Below are 16,242 nucleotides of genomic sequence, written 5' to 3'. Positions count from 1 at the left end.
GTTTTATTTTTCTTATTTGTCAAGTTTTCTTTGATTTCTAGCAATTTTTAATTTTGGCACTTAGATCACTTAGCTCGACCACTCTTCAATAATTTAAAACATCACTAATTATTGAAAAAAAAATTGAGAGCACCAAATATAGTTTTGGAGTCATTTTCTAGGCATTTCACGTAATATTAATTTTTTCAGCGATTTGAAATACTTTTTTGTATTTTCCAGGAATTTTATGTAATTTTTATGTTTTTCGAAAATTGGAAATGATTTTCTAGATTTTTCTTAAAGTAATTTTCCATTTTATTCCAGGCATTTTTCCTCTCTGGAATAAATAGGAAGTATTTCGATTGCCTGGAAAAAAAGACGTTAACTGCCAAATTTTTATTTTTTCGAGGTTCTATCGAAAATAAGAAAAAATTCTATAGACTCAAGAGTTAAAATATTTCAAAAGAAAGGATAAAATAATATCTGTAATAAACTGTTTGTAAAATATAAGCTCAATGGCATAAAGGCAACACAAAAATAATAAAACGAGTACACGTTTTTATTTTTTTAATTATATTAATTGCCTTGAAAAGTGACTTTTGGGGATTAATTCCTCAATTTCATCCTGCTAATCATTTCAAATTCTTCACATTTGCTAATCTTGACCACAAAAAAATATTTTTTTTTCCAGGCTTTTGAAAGTATTTTTTTATGTAATTTTTATGTCTTTCGGCATTTTTTATTTGGTCAGTTATTTTTCCATAATGTGAGGCTACTAAAGTCATTTTTAAAATATTTTTCAAGGGTTTGAAGTAATTTTAAGTTTGTCATATCATTTCTATAGTCTATAGTAGACACAGTTTTAAAGAAATTCTTTTTTAAAGGGTCATTGTCTCAATGACTTATTGGAAGAGCAACTACTGTCGATAAAAACTGAAATCACAAACTTTAATTGTAAAAATTTTATAAAAATCTCCTTTGGAATAACTCACTAACTAAGACTCTCTTGAAAGCGGAGGATTTGGAATTAAGACTATTTATTTTGGTACTTGAATATTCACCTAATTTATGATGCAAATTATGTAAAGTAATATTTAATAATGTTTGATTTACTAAACGAGTAATTTTATAGGAAATGTTGATGGCAATTTCGCCTCTAAGTTATACTATAATAATTTTATTATATACATATAAAGACCCTCTTTAGGACTTAAATAAAAAATATTGAGTTTTCTCTTATACAATTAAATTAAAACTGTTCGATTTAAAGAACTTACTTGCAGTGTACCACCATCGGTCCAGCCTCTTTAGACTTAATCCGATGTCCGACAACTGCTCTCACTCGTCTCCGAAATTCCAATAAGGCATTTCCGAATGGGCAAGAATGACAATGCCATTCGGTAAAATGGAATTGTAAAATGAACCGTTCTTCTGTTACAGCCTGAAAAGGAATTTCCTTTGTAAGTTTTTTGTTAGTTTCGACCTTTTCTTTTGCCTGCCATTGGAATTTAGGGCTTATCTCACCGATTTAGGGGATTTTAAATAGAAACTTAAAAATATACAGCGAACTTACATTATTTTGTTTTTTATACAGCCTAAACGTTCTTATCCTAAAATTTGCTAGCTCTTCCTCTTGGATCACTTTTATCGTAATACCACCATAGGTTTCTTCCAGATCATTTGAAGCTGGCCAATACTGAACACACATAACCTATAATTATTAACATATTAGTGATTCATAACTTAAGTGGATGCGATGCTCAATTAATAATATGTTAATGAAGTTTTACCTTAATAAAATCAAAAGTTTTCGTTAACATCACAATACAGCTCGCTTTCTCTTGCCAGACCATTCGCCAGAAGTCTGTTACTGTCTCTTCTGTGGGACCTTGGGTTACTATATAAGCATTGGGCTTTAATAAACTCTAAAAATACATTAATTAATTTAAAAACTTTCTAATTTACATTCAAAATAAAATAATTATTTATCAAATAATAAAACAAAAAGTTTTGCCATTGTTAAATCTCGATGTTCGAGTTTTAAAGCTTTTTCGAAGCTGTGGATTACATTTAAGAAGCGTGGGTAAGACTTTCGCTTTTTTATATCGATTTTCTTTGTTCTGTTTACCCGGTTTGTATATTTGAAAAATATAAATATTTAAACTTACATCTACATAGGAAGCGTTGATGTAATCACTATCATGCTCGCCTTCTATAGTATCTAATACTACCCTGTTATAATCATCTGTAATAAAAAAGAATATGTTAATATTTTCGTGTAATATAAGAGGTATTGTTTATATGAAGACTTGACTGCCCAGAGTTGCACGGCAATACTAATTCTAAAAAAAGATGAAAAATTTGAAAATAAATGGCTTTAATCATTAAGAAGTAAGTTCCAAAAAGTTCGTAGTCCGCGGTCAATTTTTTTTTACTAAAAAAACTACGGAGAACATTAAACTTATAACGAGTAAAATTAAAACTAATTCTCCAGCATCGTATTAAATGAGTTGGGACAAGTTGGCCGGTTTCATCCCCGAAAACTGGGCAACTGTTACCCGCCGCTCGCTATAAGGTTTGGCGCAGTCATTTCCAGAAGCGGAAAACGCTATTTTACTGCGAGCCGTTTTAAAAGTGCATTTGGACGGGAAATATTTGTCAGGAAAATCGTGCTCGGAATGGGAAGTTACCTACGTGGGTCAATTTACAGTGCGGTTACACGTGTGATTTTTTTTTCTCGTTTTTATCGGTTTTAGTTTGGATATGTAATAGGACTGCCGTATCTACGCTTTCGTGGTCTAAATCTAATTTTCAAAAACATAAATACACGTGTTTGGTTTAGAGTATTATCAGACGTTTAATATACTTATATACTTTTTATTATTGACAAAAAAGTCAACTCAAAACATTACATCTTCACCCATCTTTTAAAGAGTTGTATCATAAAATATTTTTATTTGCTTCAATCTACGATCACTAACCAATAATTCTAATTTATATCCATTTTAAATATTTTGACATAAATGAGACAAAGGCACACTCTTCATGTCACTAGGGTCCGTCAGGGCGACTTTTTAATAACACAAGGAAGACAAGGAAGCAGACCACGGATAAATTTATAGGATAAGGAAAAAGGAAAGTTCTTGTAGTTTAAAGTATAGTTCAAGCTAAAACTAAATACTAAGGTTAATAATTTTTAAATGATTAATTACACATGTAAAAGTTTTTACATTATTAAGAGTAAGCAAATGCCTGACATTAAAAGGACAAAAAGTGACATTAAGTGAGCAAGAAGACGAACACACACATATTGATTGTTTGGCTCAAGACAAAGAGGATCAGCAAAATAAGCTTAAAGAAGTCGTTTCAGGTCTACAGCTAGAGCTTGAGAAGAGTCTCTTACAAGTAACTACTTTGTAGTAATGTCAGAAGAAAAAATGGCCAGCATGCATGGAAAGATCGACACATCGCTCCACAGCCTCTCTGAAGAAACCGCTATGCTGAGAAAAGAAAAAATTATACTTGAAGACAAAATTGGAAATTTAGTTAAAGAAAATAAAAAATTGGAAAAATCGAAGAGGATGAAAGATATCGAAACTGCTGAGCTAAAGCAATTAATTGATAAAAGAGAAGCAGAAAATAATAAATTACAGAAAAAATTGAAAGACAAAAACCGAATAATAGAGACAATGCAAGAAGTTTTAGATGATCGAGAATTGACCCCATTACACAGCACACTAGAATCGCATAGTAACTTGGCCAATGCGCAAGAGATATCCAGACTTCAAAATGAATTGGCAAGTGCCAAAGCCGATAACCAAAAACTACAAATGTTAGCAGCATCACAAGCAGGTTCTAGTAGCACAGAAATTAATAATCAGGTGAAAGATATGCTGGAACAATTAAAAACTGCTATTCAGCGTATCAGCTTGGAACTAGAGAACCAGTATGCCGAATGGGATTCTGCTAAGAAGAAGTTTCGATGTTGTCCAGGGTGTAATTGTAAGCGAAAAACACAGCAGCCAGAGCCTAGAGTCATTATCAGGTGCTGCCCGGGTTGCAATTGTAAGAAAAGACGAGGAGCAGCTCAAAAAGATGATCGACCTTCATGTCTTTGTCCTTTAAGGAAAACAAAAAGCGCAAACTCTTCTCCTGCATGTCTACAAATCAAGGCCATGTGTTTGTAGACATGCAGGGCAACAAACCGACGAAGAGTTTAAAAAGCCAAGCGTACACTGTACATGTAATAAAAAAATATATTCTAAGCAAGCCGAGGCTTCTAGTATATCCAGCAAGGATTCAACTGATGAAGACTCATAACAAACAGATATTGATCAGGGAGAATCTTTGGAAGTTTCAAGAACTAGCGAAAGTACCAAATCCAAAAAACGAATTACCAAAAAAGTTGCACCTAAAAAAGACTTAAATTTTAAACAAACATTTTCTAGCTCTCTTAAAGATGATTCAACTGATAAAGACTGGAACTCAGGACAATCTCGAGACAAATCTTCCAGAAATCCTAAGAATATCGAAAACTCCGGGCAACGATATGATTTAAATAATGATGATTCTAAACAAGCAGTATCACCCAAAATGCTTCCAACAATTGAAGATTAAAAGGACATTTACTACTTTGCAATCATTTATAAGGTTCAGAAGCAATACCTGTATTGCTGGGATATATTTTTCACATTCAAGAAATACATGATTAAGGTCGCCTATAATATTGCAGATTTATGCTTATAAATTCAGTGGTAATACTTACTGGTAACAGTGGTAATACAAACTAAGACAATATTTTGTAGGGGATTGCCTACAAACACTATTGTCACATCACTAGATCCAAATACAGTCTAGCATAGGAATTTCATGACTAATGGTTAGCAATTTCATTTCCTGTGATGCCTCAACCCAAGAAAAAATGTATGCTTTTTCCATCAGATTTATACAAGTTTAAGAAGTTTTTTAATTTCCCATATAATTAAATCAAGTTCATACGACCATCTTTTCTCAATAGATTGTAGCACAAAATTACAGTATATAATTATTTGTTTTTCTAATCGCAATAGATTAACTTGAGAAAATGCTGAAATTTGTGTGTAATTTATATTGACATTTTATATTTAAAGACGGATTTTTAAATGCTGCTCCATTACTTTTTGCAGTTTTTGAACCATTCTTATAAATATGTAAGCCTTTATAAGTAATTACTTCTGTCTTAAAAATGTTTCTATTATATTATAGCGTTTTTCCCGTTCGTTAGGTGTGAATTAAAACAATGGAAAATAGTACTTATTTATTTACATACTTCACTATGAAAACACGACCACTCACGACTACTAGAGATATTTATTTTGACTGTATTTATTTACAACTATCTAAATTTCGCATCAATATTCCGAAATTTACTTCATTGAGCTGACAACTGACAACTATTGGCGATGCGGCGTCTTATATACTCGGCATAACGCTGGCATCCGGAAGCGAGGTGTCGTTACAATATGTTAAATTATCCAGGAAGTCAGGATATTTGATCGAAATTTCTTGTAGAGATGCAAAATACTCAAAAGATGAAAGATCAAATGGAGTTATAGTATCTAATATAGGATAAATGACTCGAAAGACCTCGCTTAATGTGAGAGAGTTTTTACGTTGCCAGTATTTATTTATTAGTTAATTTAAACTATTTGTTTGTGTCCAAAAGTTTAAAATTGAGAACCTATTCAAAAATTAAAAGGCAATTTGGAGCATATTCTTTCACAATTGGAGTGGTGAATCTAAAGCTTCTATTTTGTCAATAGTAGCTTGTATATATTATGCCAACATGTGTCAACTGCTTCTCCAAAGACACTCCCTTGAATAGTACCGAGGATAGTATCAGCTTCAATAAAACAAGATCTGCACAACTCGCTCCTGCTGATAATGAAGTGATAGCAAAAGCTAGATTAGGTTTAATTGATTATCAAAGTATACCTTAAAAAAAATTACGTAAGCTTATTGAAAATTCATCTTACATTTAGTCCATAATTAAATCAAACTCGCTATACTCAAATGTTATTGAAAATGTAGGTATTTTAGCTAAAGAATTCCTAGAAAATGACTATGTTTTTGTATCTTGTGGATCTCTCCTTGGGTAAATATCCTAGAATTATACAAAATACATTACAGAATTAAGTAAGGTTTAAATACGAATATAATATTTCTTCCTTCTCCTGTAACTAATAGAAATAAACATAGCTCGTGGAAGAAATATAAGCGTTTTCATCAACAATATGATTTAACTAAATTTAGGGAGCTGCGATCGAAAATCAAAAAAGATATTGAACTGTCACACAGACAATACTGTGTTAATCTTGAAAATAATTTATTTTCCCAACCAAACATTTTTTGGAAGCTAATTCAAAGCTCACAAAATAATAATTTGTTACCTCAAAATATGACTGACCAACAGGGAATGATTATGTCTGATCCTCAAGCTATTGCAAACGCATTCGCAGATTTCTTTAAAAGTGCATATATTTCTTCCACTGCTACACAACCTGGCAACAATGCTCAAAACATATTTGCAGATACCATCATTCTATCCAGATTCACGGAAGATGAAGTATTACGAGCTCTTAAAAGGATTAAACCAAAAGCAACTGCTGGACCCGACAAAATTCCTTCTTTCCTTCTCTATGATTGTGCTATAGCTTTTGTTAAACCATTAACTTTCCTTTTTAATTTAACGTTAAAACAAGAAAGCTTTCCTGATCTTAGGAAAATATCCAAAATTATCCCTGTACACAAAAAGAGTGACAAAAATCTTATAGAAAACTATCACCCTATAACAATAATTAATAACTTTTCTAAATGTTTTGAACGTGTTCTGCATACTGCTTTATATCCATCAATGAAACATCTGATTGACAGTAGACAACAGGGTTTTATGAAGGGCAGGTCTACCACAACAAATCTAGTTTCTCTTACTGAATTTATAACTGAATCAATAAATAACAACTCTCAAGTCGACGTCATATATATATGGACTTTTCTAAGGCCTTTGACCGACTCGACTATGGCATTCTCGTTAACAACTTCGATCGAATTTATGGATTTTCTTCCGGCCTAACGAATCTTTTTAGATCCTACTTGAGTGGCCGCCCCCAGTACGTAGAGTGCTAGAATTTTCTATGGTCGAAGCTCGGCAAAGATTGTTGCCGCTTCTGGAGTCCCACAGGCCTCAATTTTGGGACCGCTTTTTTCAACTCATTTATTAATAAAATATCTGATGAACTTTCTGTAAATAGTCTATTATACGCGGACGATAATAAAGTTTTTTATAGAATTACCAGCATTTTGGACTGTATTTTACTTCAAAGTGACTTAAACAAACTTAATGCATGGTGTAAAAATAATAACCTGCCTCTAAATGCTGCTAAATGTAATGTTGTTTTTTTCAGTTTAAAGAAAAAAAAAATTATTTATAACTATACCATAGACAATGTCACAGTCCTTGGATCAACAGTTTTGAATGACTTAGGTGTAACATTTGATAGCTCTCTTTCTTTTCAGCCACATATTACAGATATTGTCAAACGTAGCTACAGAATGCTAGGTTTTGTAATACGTAACTCTCATAATTTTATTAATATCCTCAACCTAAAAATCTTATTCTTCTCATATGTCAGATCCATACTTGAGTATGCTTCTCAAGTTTGGTTCCCCTATTACTAAAACCATATAAATGAGATTGAGGGTATACAGAGAAAATTTCTAAAATTTCTTTGCTATAAATGCGATGAAGTGTACCCAGAAATCGGTTTTCCACATGCACGGTTACTGGAAAGATTTTTCTTTCATTCTTTAGAAGATAGAAGAAAATCTGCTGATTTGCAGTTTCTATATAAATTAGTGAACAACTTAATCGACTTGCCAGAATTATTACAAGAACTAAACTTTCACATACCTCGCAGATCAGCCAGAAACTCACAAACATTTTACCTACCTAGACGAAGGACTAACATTAACAAATTTTCTCCACTACGCAGAGCCTGTAACACATATAATTCTGTTCAGGGTCAATGTGACTTATTTACCTATAGCATAGCAGATATCAAAAAAGTACACTATTCTTAGTAAAACTTTGTTTTTTTTTCTTTACTTTTCTCATTGTTTTTCTTTTTAAGCATTTCCTTATTGTTATTGATTGTAAATGTATTTTTTTCCCATTCACTAATTGGATGTATTTCTGTTGAATGGCGTAAATAAAATAAATAAATAAAATAATAATAAATATTCAGCTAATGTAACAAAATTTAACAGTAAACAGTTACACAATTATAAAAACCTTTAGAGACCTGCAAAGGAAAATGTCTGTCTCTTACAACAACAAACAAGTTTCAATGTGGAAAGTAATCAAATAAAAGTCGAATATCCAAGTTTTAAGTAATAGTAAAATCAATCAATTTGGTTTCAGGAATAACAAATGGGAATAGATAGACTGACAGAAAACATCACGGAAGGATGGTAATTGTGTATCAAGTTTTGTGCTACTTTTTATGACCTCACTAAAGCATTTGATTGCTTTTCTCTTGCAGTCCTTATCCAGAAATTAAGATTATACCATCTGGATGTTAACGGTATAAGACTAATGGAGTCAAACCTTCAGGGTCGCAGGCGGTATTGGTAAATGTTGTCACAGGGTGTCAACTGACAGAAATATAAATCATGGTGTTTCTCTTCTTGGTCCTCTGGTATTCCGCATATACATTAATAATCTTCCAAATGTTAAATATTTAAGCCTATCCTTTTTGCAGATGATGCTAGTAATGTTATCTAGTACTTCGCTTCTGATCCTGTGTTAGACATAATAGGTGATAGCAATAAAAATACTCATCAATGATCTTTGGCCAATAAATCGACAAGTTAAACGTTAGATTAAAAAGAGATTCACTTAATATTTCAGGGGTGGATTCACACACAAAATTTCTAGTAGTTACCTTAGATGCTAAATTAACATGGAAACAACATGTAAATCACCTCTTAGGCAAACTGAGTAGAATACTTTTCTGGATAAGATCTTATCATAAAAAGCTGAGAGATCTCAGGCTATTACACCTAGCATTGCTATTTTTCTGCGTGTTTGTTCTATATACATTGTTTCTGAACTGGGGCCATGTTAGCTATACATAGGAATTCTTTTAAAGAAAACTTGGCAAGTAGTTTTAATTTTCTTTGACTGATCATTTTCAACGAAACTGTAACTGTGACCAAAATGTACATTTGTAGATTTTCGATTACCTGCATTTATTTGTTGTATGAATGTGTGCTATCTTTAGGTGTTCTGTTTGTTATATTTTGTTTGAATTGTACTTAGTTTTATTATTTAATAATTTAATTGTCTATTTTTTTATAGATAATTATAGCCCTTAGACTTACATTTTGACTTATGCCAACACATACTTTGTAATATGTTAATAAATATTTGATTTGATTTCTTGCTTTCTATTCAAATTAAAATAATTGAATTTTAGAGATATATGCTGCAAACATATATATATTTTTTAGCTTAAATTGGAATTTTTTATGTCGGTTTGAATTCCCCAATTTATTTTAGCATCGATATGTTTATGCCGTTTAGTTTTTTCAGGTTAATAATAACTATACTTATATTTTGTAATGCAGTGTGTAAAAAGTGCTTGTTGACCTTTTGTTAATATTTTATTTTAAATATCAAAGTTTTCTCGTCATTTCTAAAGATAGTGTTAGTTCATGTAAAAATGTACAAATAGTAAAAAACAAAAGTAAACAAAATATTTGTAAAATTACAGTTATGTAAAAAAAACTTTGTTACAAAACCAATATAAATTTACATGAAACATTTCCGAATTTTTTGAAAAAGAGTCCTTCATAAACAAATCGAGTATTTCAGTAGTACATACTTACAAGGAATGCATTTTTGGTTCTGGTTTTTCTCTAAGTTACTCTTCTTAGTACCGTGCCTACAGGAATGAGGTTCTGTTCTCTCAGCAATCTGTAAATTACAAAAAAAATTAGAATTTTTATAGAATAAAAATTTTTAAAAACTAATTAACATAAACATATACTTCGAATACAGAGGTTTCTAAAACTCTATTTTTTGCTTCATATGGCAACAACGCCAACGTTGTCATCCACGAGACTCGACGATTTCGTTCGGTTATGATAGCTAGCGTTGTTGCCATATGGTGTAAGAAGTATAGGTATTCACTAAACACTGAAACATCTACATATAATAATTTTACCGACTACTTATTGCTTGCCTCGAATTCTAACTTGTAGAGAACGGGAAACTTTCGACGTTGCTCGCAGAGTTTCATAAACTCCGAAATTTCAATCGGATGGTCTGAGATACTGTCCGCCACTGTGCCGCCATTTTCATCTGAAATCGTGAAGATTTCCATATTCAAAAAGACTAAATGAACTCTACTGATTTTCTAAACTATATATATACAGTGCTTTCATTTTAAAATAAACCATTATTAATAACATCTTAAAAAAACATACGTCGTAGATATACAGGGGGATTTTATATTTGACAAAGTTTTGTTAATCAGCTCTTCACCTCTAGCTAACCCCAGATTGATATGTCAAATGGGAACGTCCTCATCGTGGGACACACTTAGGGTAGCCATTTAAAATACAAAAGTTTGAGATCAATAAAATATCCATTACTCCCAGACATTTTTGATCACTATGCGCTGGTACGCCAACCAATTTAATTTTTTTTGGCACTGTTGCATAGACATTTTAATGCTGCTTACAATGATATATCGGGTTCTTAGTTGAACTATCAAAGTGAGGTTAGCTGGAGGTTAGGAGATGATTGGCAGAACTGTGTCAAATATAAAATGAACCGTCCCCCTGTATATCTAGATTCACGTGTTTTTTTTAAGAAGGTATTAAGTGGTTTGTTTTGAAATGAAACCACTGTATGTATGTGAAACGCTAAAAGCGAATTTTTTAACTAATAAATGTGGGCGCGTGAAAGCTGCTTTAATGAGTTTTTGTGAAGGCGAAATCTCGAAAATGTTACTATGAATCGTTAAAATTTCAACAAGTAGCAATTTAAATCAAGTTGTCGAGCAAACGGTGAAAGCAAAGGCAGTTTTCCTCGTGCTGGTGCGGTTTGGGAAAATAAATTTGTAGCCCCAAGGGAATTTCCAGTTAGAATGGAACGAATATGCGCTATAGCGATAAATGTTAGCGATATGAACGTATAAGCAGAACGTGTCTTTTAACGATAAAATTTTATCGCTTTTTTATTTCAAAAGACTTAAATTGTTACAGTAAACTATACAATACAATTGTTAAGAAACTCCGAATGAATCGAAGCCTGTTATTCATGTTCGCACATCGCTATCTTCCGACTATCGCTTATTCGCATTTAATATCGGTATTTTTTTTAAATGAAGATTTACGGTGCCCGACATATCCGTAAAAAACGCGATAACTATGCCATCGCGTGTAAATTTATTGGGCGATAAAAGAAATATTAAGGTGGGATTTAGTGCTGTTAAATATTACAGGAAATTGACTAATAAGTGAAACGCGCAATTTATGAAAAAAGTAATATTAAGTATTGATAGAATTGATCAGTTATTGAGGATTGGTTAATTTTGTATATCTATATATATATATATATATAAATATATATAAATTTCTGTGTTATTTTTTCTTGAATTTTTAGCTGGTATTTTTACATAACATAATCATGATTACAGAAAAACGGTAAAACTTCTTAAAAACCGAAAATTAAGGAAAATATTAATTTCAGATATATTGGTATATATTGATAGGTCATATTCCCTATAAAGAGAAAATATTTCTAAAATTGATAACTTTAGTAGAAATAACTCCTATGCCTAATTTATATTTACTGTTGAGTATTTTTATGAAATAAAAGTGAAAATTTAGTTAAAATAATGCTACAATCTATACCTATATTCCAAATATACCCAAAATAAGTAAATTTATTTGACTTAAAGGAAATGTAGTGCTTAAACTCTATGTTGGAAACAATTAGATTAAATATTAAATAGGGCTATAATTATCCATTTAAATTATGCACAATTTAGATACGACTGTCAAAACTAGGGCACCATATCTATTTAAATTATGCATGTTTTATAACCAATAATCGTATATTAGGGAATTTTTGTTCAATTTTTATGTGAAAAATTAATTTTTCCTTTTTTTTCCTCTCATAATTTTTTTGTGTAATAAAATGATCTCGTTATTAAACTTTTGCTAAAAATATATAAATTATTAGAAAAATTATAAGAAACTTATAAATTTTATTTTTTCCAGAAACCAGGAATAAATAATTTTATATTTATTTTTATATATGTAATTTAAAATTCTAGTGCTATTAACATTATTGTTTAATTGGTGTTAAAAATTAATATTTTCCAATAAAATATTCTAAAAATTATCTGTTATGAGTCGAAACGTCAAAATTAAATATGAATGTTCTTACAAGTATTATTTATACCATGACTATTAAATATCTTCTTTAATTCTGTTAATAATATCTTATTTTTATAAAAGAACACTTCTTAATAACCGAGAAATAGTTTTTTTTTAATTAAATAATATTGGTCCATTTACCAATATTATCCTAAGCAATTAAACTATTAAAAAAATACTTAAAATATACTAAATTTATCGAAAATCTATTGTTGCAAGTCTATGAAAATAAAGTTATTAATAATAGCTGAAATATAACATTAATCAACGGAGCATCATAACATATTGCCAATTACCATAAATTAGTAACTAAGAAGGCTAATAATTATAAGGTTGTTGTAACCTCAGTTGGTTTGCACTATAAATGGTAAGGAAGTATGGTCATTAAGAAGTTGTTTAAAATTATCAACAAAAGTTCATACAATTTTTGAAAATGTGACAAGATAAAATGTTAAAAATTTACTTTAAGTTTGAATTTTTACAATGTATTTTTGACTATCTTATCTTAGCGTATTAATAACATTTAACTAATATAAATCTTAATAAACATAATAGATTTTTTTCTTTTTTCAATAATATTTTTTGTGTAATAAATACTTTAAAATGCAATAAAATTAATTTAAAGAAAAACTAATTTAAAGGCACATAAAACCAATTGATTTCGCGTTTTACGAAAATATTACGTACCATGTTACAATAAATTTTCATTCATTACATACATAGTAAAAGTAATGAAAAATATAGTTAATGTTAAAAGCTGTATATTTCCATTTGTGGTATCCTAAGGAAGGCTTAATATAATTCGAAACGTTGAAAGTACATATGTTTTTGAGTTCTTTGATCCACTCAAACTTCCATTAAAATAATAATTCTTTAAAATTTTTAGTATCATTATAGTCTCTTATATTAACCTATATTTTAGTTTTTCATTTGTTAAAAATTTATTAACGTGTATATTTTATGAAATTAAGAGCAGTATTTCTTGCAGCAATCAAGTAACATTAATAATAAAAATAAATAATTCACTAAAAACGAGAGCGTCATCGTCATACCCATTTAAGTTATAAAAAATGTATAACTTTTAATTATAAATTAATTGATATTTTTCCAATTTTATTGTGAAAAATAAATATTTGATTTTTTCTATATTTATTTTTCCTTTCATAAAAAAAATAATGTATAGAACAAAGTGCAAGTAAAAAAGTAAACTCATTATTAAAATTTTGCAAAAATATATAAACTATAAACTAAATTAAAATAAAACAATAAATTTTATGTTTTATAGAATGCAGTTTAAGGACAAGCAAGTGATACATGATTTTATACATTTAAAAATAAATTAATTTATATAAATGTAATTAAAAATCATAGTGCAATTAATATTTTTATTTATTTAATGTTAAAAATTATATTTCTCAATAAAATATCCTTTAGGATCATTTAATATGAGTTTAAGCATCAAAATTAAACATAAATGTTTTAAACATGCACACTGATTACTACATATACACAAGTCAAACATGAATACAGGAATTATTGGTATCATCATTATATCAAATGTATTTTTTTAATTCTAATTATTTATATTTTTAGTAACATTTTTTAAAAATCGAAAATTTACAATAATTTTTTAAATAACCGGGCATCATACCCATTTAAATTATGCTTAATTTGTAATAAATTATGCTTATAGACCATTAAAATTTGAAGTAAAAATAATTATAATAAATATATATTTTATGAAATGAAAGTAATATAAATGATAAAATTAAAGAATTTACTAAACACCAAACTAATAATTTAATAAACATGATAGTCTTAGCAATTAAATACATATATTATATGTATCATGGTTTTACCTCATCTAATAAAATTTCATTATTTAAAAAAATTATCATTATCTCTATAAAAATAATTTTTTTAAAACCGAAAATTAAAATGTATTAAAATTAATTAGTATTAGTCCATATACCAAAATTATCTTAAATATTTGAAATATAAACAAACTAATTTAAAATATACTAATTTTATAGAAAACCTATTGCCACAAATCTATGAAAATACAGTACAGGGAGTCGATTAATAAACGAAGCATTTTAGTTATGCATAATTTTTGATCAATTATATAAATTAGTAACTAAGAAGATTGGTAATTATCAATGGTTTTTTATTAAGGAGTAATAAAAAAATATAATAAATATTAAAAGCTGTATATTTCCAACTGTAGTATCCTGAGGAAGGATTAATACAATTCGAAACGTCTAAAGTACACATGTTATTGAGTTCATAAAAATTTCATTAAAATATTGAGTCATTTTAATTTTTATTATGATTATTTTCTTTTATATGGATATATATATTTTAGTTTTTTATTTGTTAAAAATTTATCAAATTATGTAATTTCTTACGTATTTATATCAGTATCTGAGTTTTAAGTAAATATACTAAATTAAAATAATTATAATAATTAACAAGAAAAATAATTAGTTAAGATCTCCATAAGAAAAAATTTATATTGGCATACTCGCAATCATATTAACTAATTATTTATGTTGGAAATGGTGATTTAACTTTATTGATTCTAATTAATTAATAGTTTACTTTCGGGGTAATTTTTGTCGTTAAAGTGGAATCTCTATTTTTGAGATCTGGTGATGCCTTTATAAGCAGTAGATTTTGCTTCGATGCAATTTATGGAAAAATTGTTTAGTTAAGATAATTTAGAAAAAAAAAAAATAAAAAGGCAATATTCAAACCTTCTTATAACTTTTTTTCTTCTCTTCTAAGGGAAACCTAAAATACTTATTTTCATGGCCAATTTATCACTCTCCATAATGGTGATTTAAAATTAATGATACGACGATTCATTTCTTACTGTGAATTATCAACTTTATTTCCTCAATGGTGCCCTATTGAGTTATAGATTTAAGTTCAGATAGCCATTTTAATTACTGGATCACACACTAAAAAAAAAGTCAAATTTAAATATATTCTCACTCTATAAAATTTCCCAATTTTCATTTAAGTTTCCAAGATGCACCAGACCAAAAGGAAAAATCAAATTCCGATACTGAGACGACGGGGGCATATTAATAGAGCGATCTAAATTGCCTGTACTGTCCATTACATTATAAACCCATTACCCGCTCGGTTTGCCCTTGCCCTTAACCGGAGCCCAGATAAATTGAAAATGCTGGAAGCGTATTGTCAGTGCTGGCGTGACGACAAATTAGACCCTCGAGGAATTATTTATCCCGTCTTTTACTATTGAAAAAGTTGGATAATTGCCCCGTGATGAAATGTCTGTTATTAGTTACATGTTCCCTTTTGAATTTTAATTAGGAATTGTTTAATTAGTTTGCAGAGTAATTAGTGTTTTTGTTCTATTTACAACCTAGTTAGTAGTGCTAATAAAAGTGGAATTGCAGGACCCGTAACATGTATTAAAATAGTGCCTCAAAGTCATACTTTTATAGCATATTTTTATCTTCTTTTATGCTTTTTTGTATAAGCAAGCGGTTTTCTTAAAAATCCTCTTGTAAATGCAAAAGTGGCGTATTCACATTCTCGGGTATACGTGGAAGTCTCGCTTCTCCTTGTTCGCATAATGAATAATAAAAAACAAAAAGGCCCAAGACGCTGAAGAAAAACCAGACAGCAAGTTGCCTGCGACGTGTTTTCCCTATTTAAAATTCAATAAGAAATTTATGTAGGTCGAGTCCAGGACTTCTGGCAAGTAAGAAGAGAGAGCGAGAAGCTTGAGTTAGTGTCTCA

At 29.4% G+C, this 16,242-nt stretch overlaps 1 protein-coding gene across 2 annotated transcripts in view; it reads right to left on the bottom strand.

The window, feature by feature from the left end:
- LOC126736516 (receptor-type tyrosine-protein phosphatase kappa) overlaps positions 1-16,242 on the bottom strand; it is a 64,534-nt gene that overhangs the window by 11,453 nt on the left and 36,839 nt on the right. The window contains exons 3-8 of one of the 2 annotated variants that reach the window (XM_050440904.1): positions 10,263-10,363; positions 9,907-9,994; positions 2,148-2,224; positions 1,770-1,904; positions 1,553-1,690; positions 1,257-1,420 (exon numbers count right to left, since the gene is read on the bottom strand). In XM_050440904.1, the coding sequence (XP_050296861.1) occupies positions 1,257-1,420; positions 1,553-1,690; positions 1,770-1,904; positions 2,148-2,224; positions 9,907-9,994; positions 10,263-10,363 (703 nt within the window). Of the gene's footprint in view, positions 1-1,256; positions 1,421-1,552; positions 1,691-1,769; positions 1,905-2,147; positions 2,225-9,906; positions 9,995-10,262; positions 10,382-16,242 lie in introns of both variants that reach the window. The other variant, XM_050440903.1, reaches the window with a different exon arrangement.

This window comes from Anthonomus grandis, chromosome 5 (assembly GCF_022605725.1).
Source record: "Anthonomus grandis grandis chromosome 5, icAntGran1.3, whole genome shotgun sequence".
In the NCBI taxonomy this organism is placed as follows: Eukaryota; Metazoa; Arthropoda; class Insecta; order Coleoptera; family Curculionidae; genus Anthonomus; species Anthonomus grandis.
Note: the sequence above shows the minus strand (reverse complement) of the source record. Positions and strands in the feature narration are given on the sequence as shown.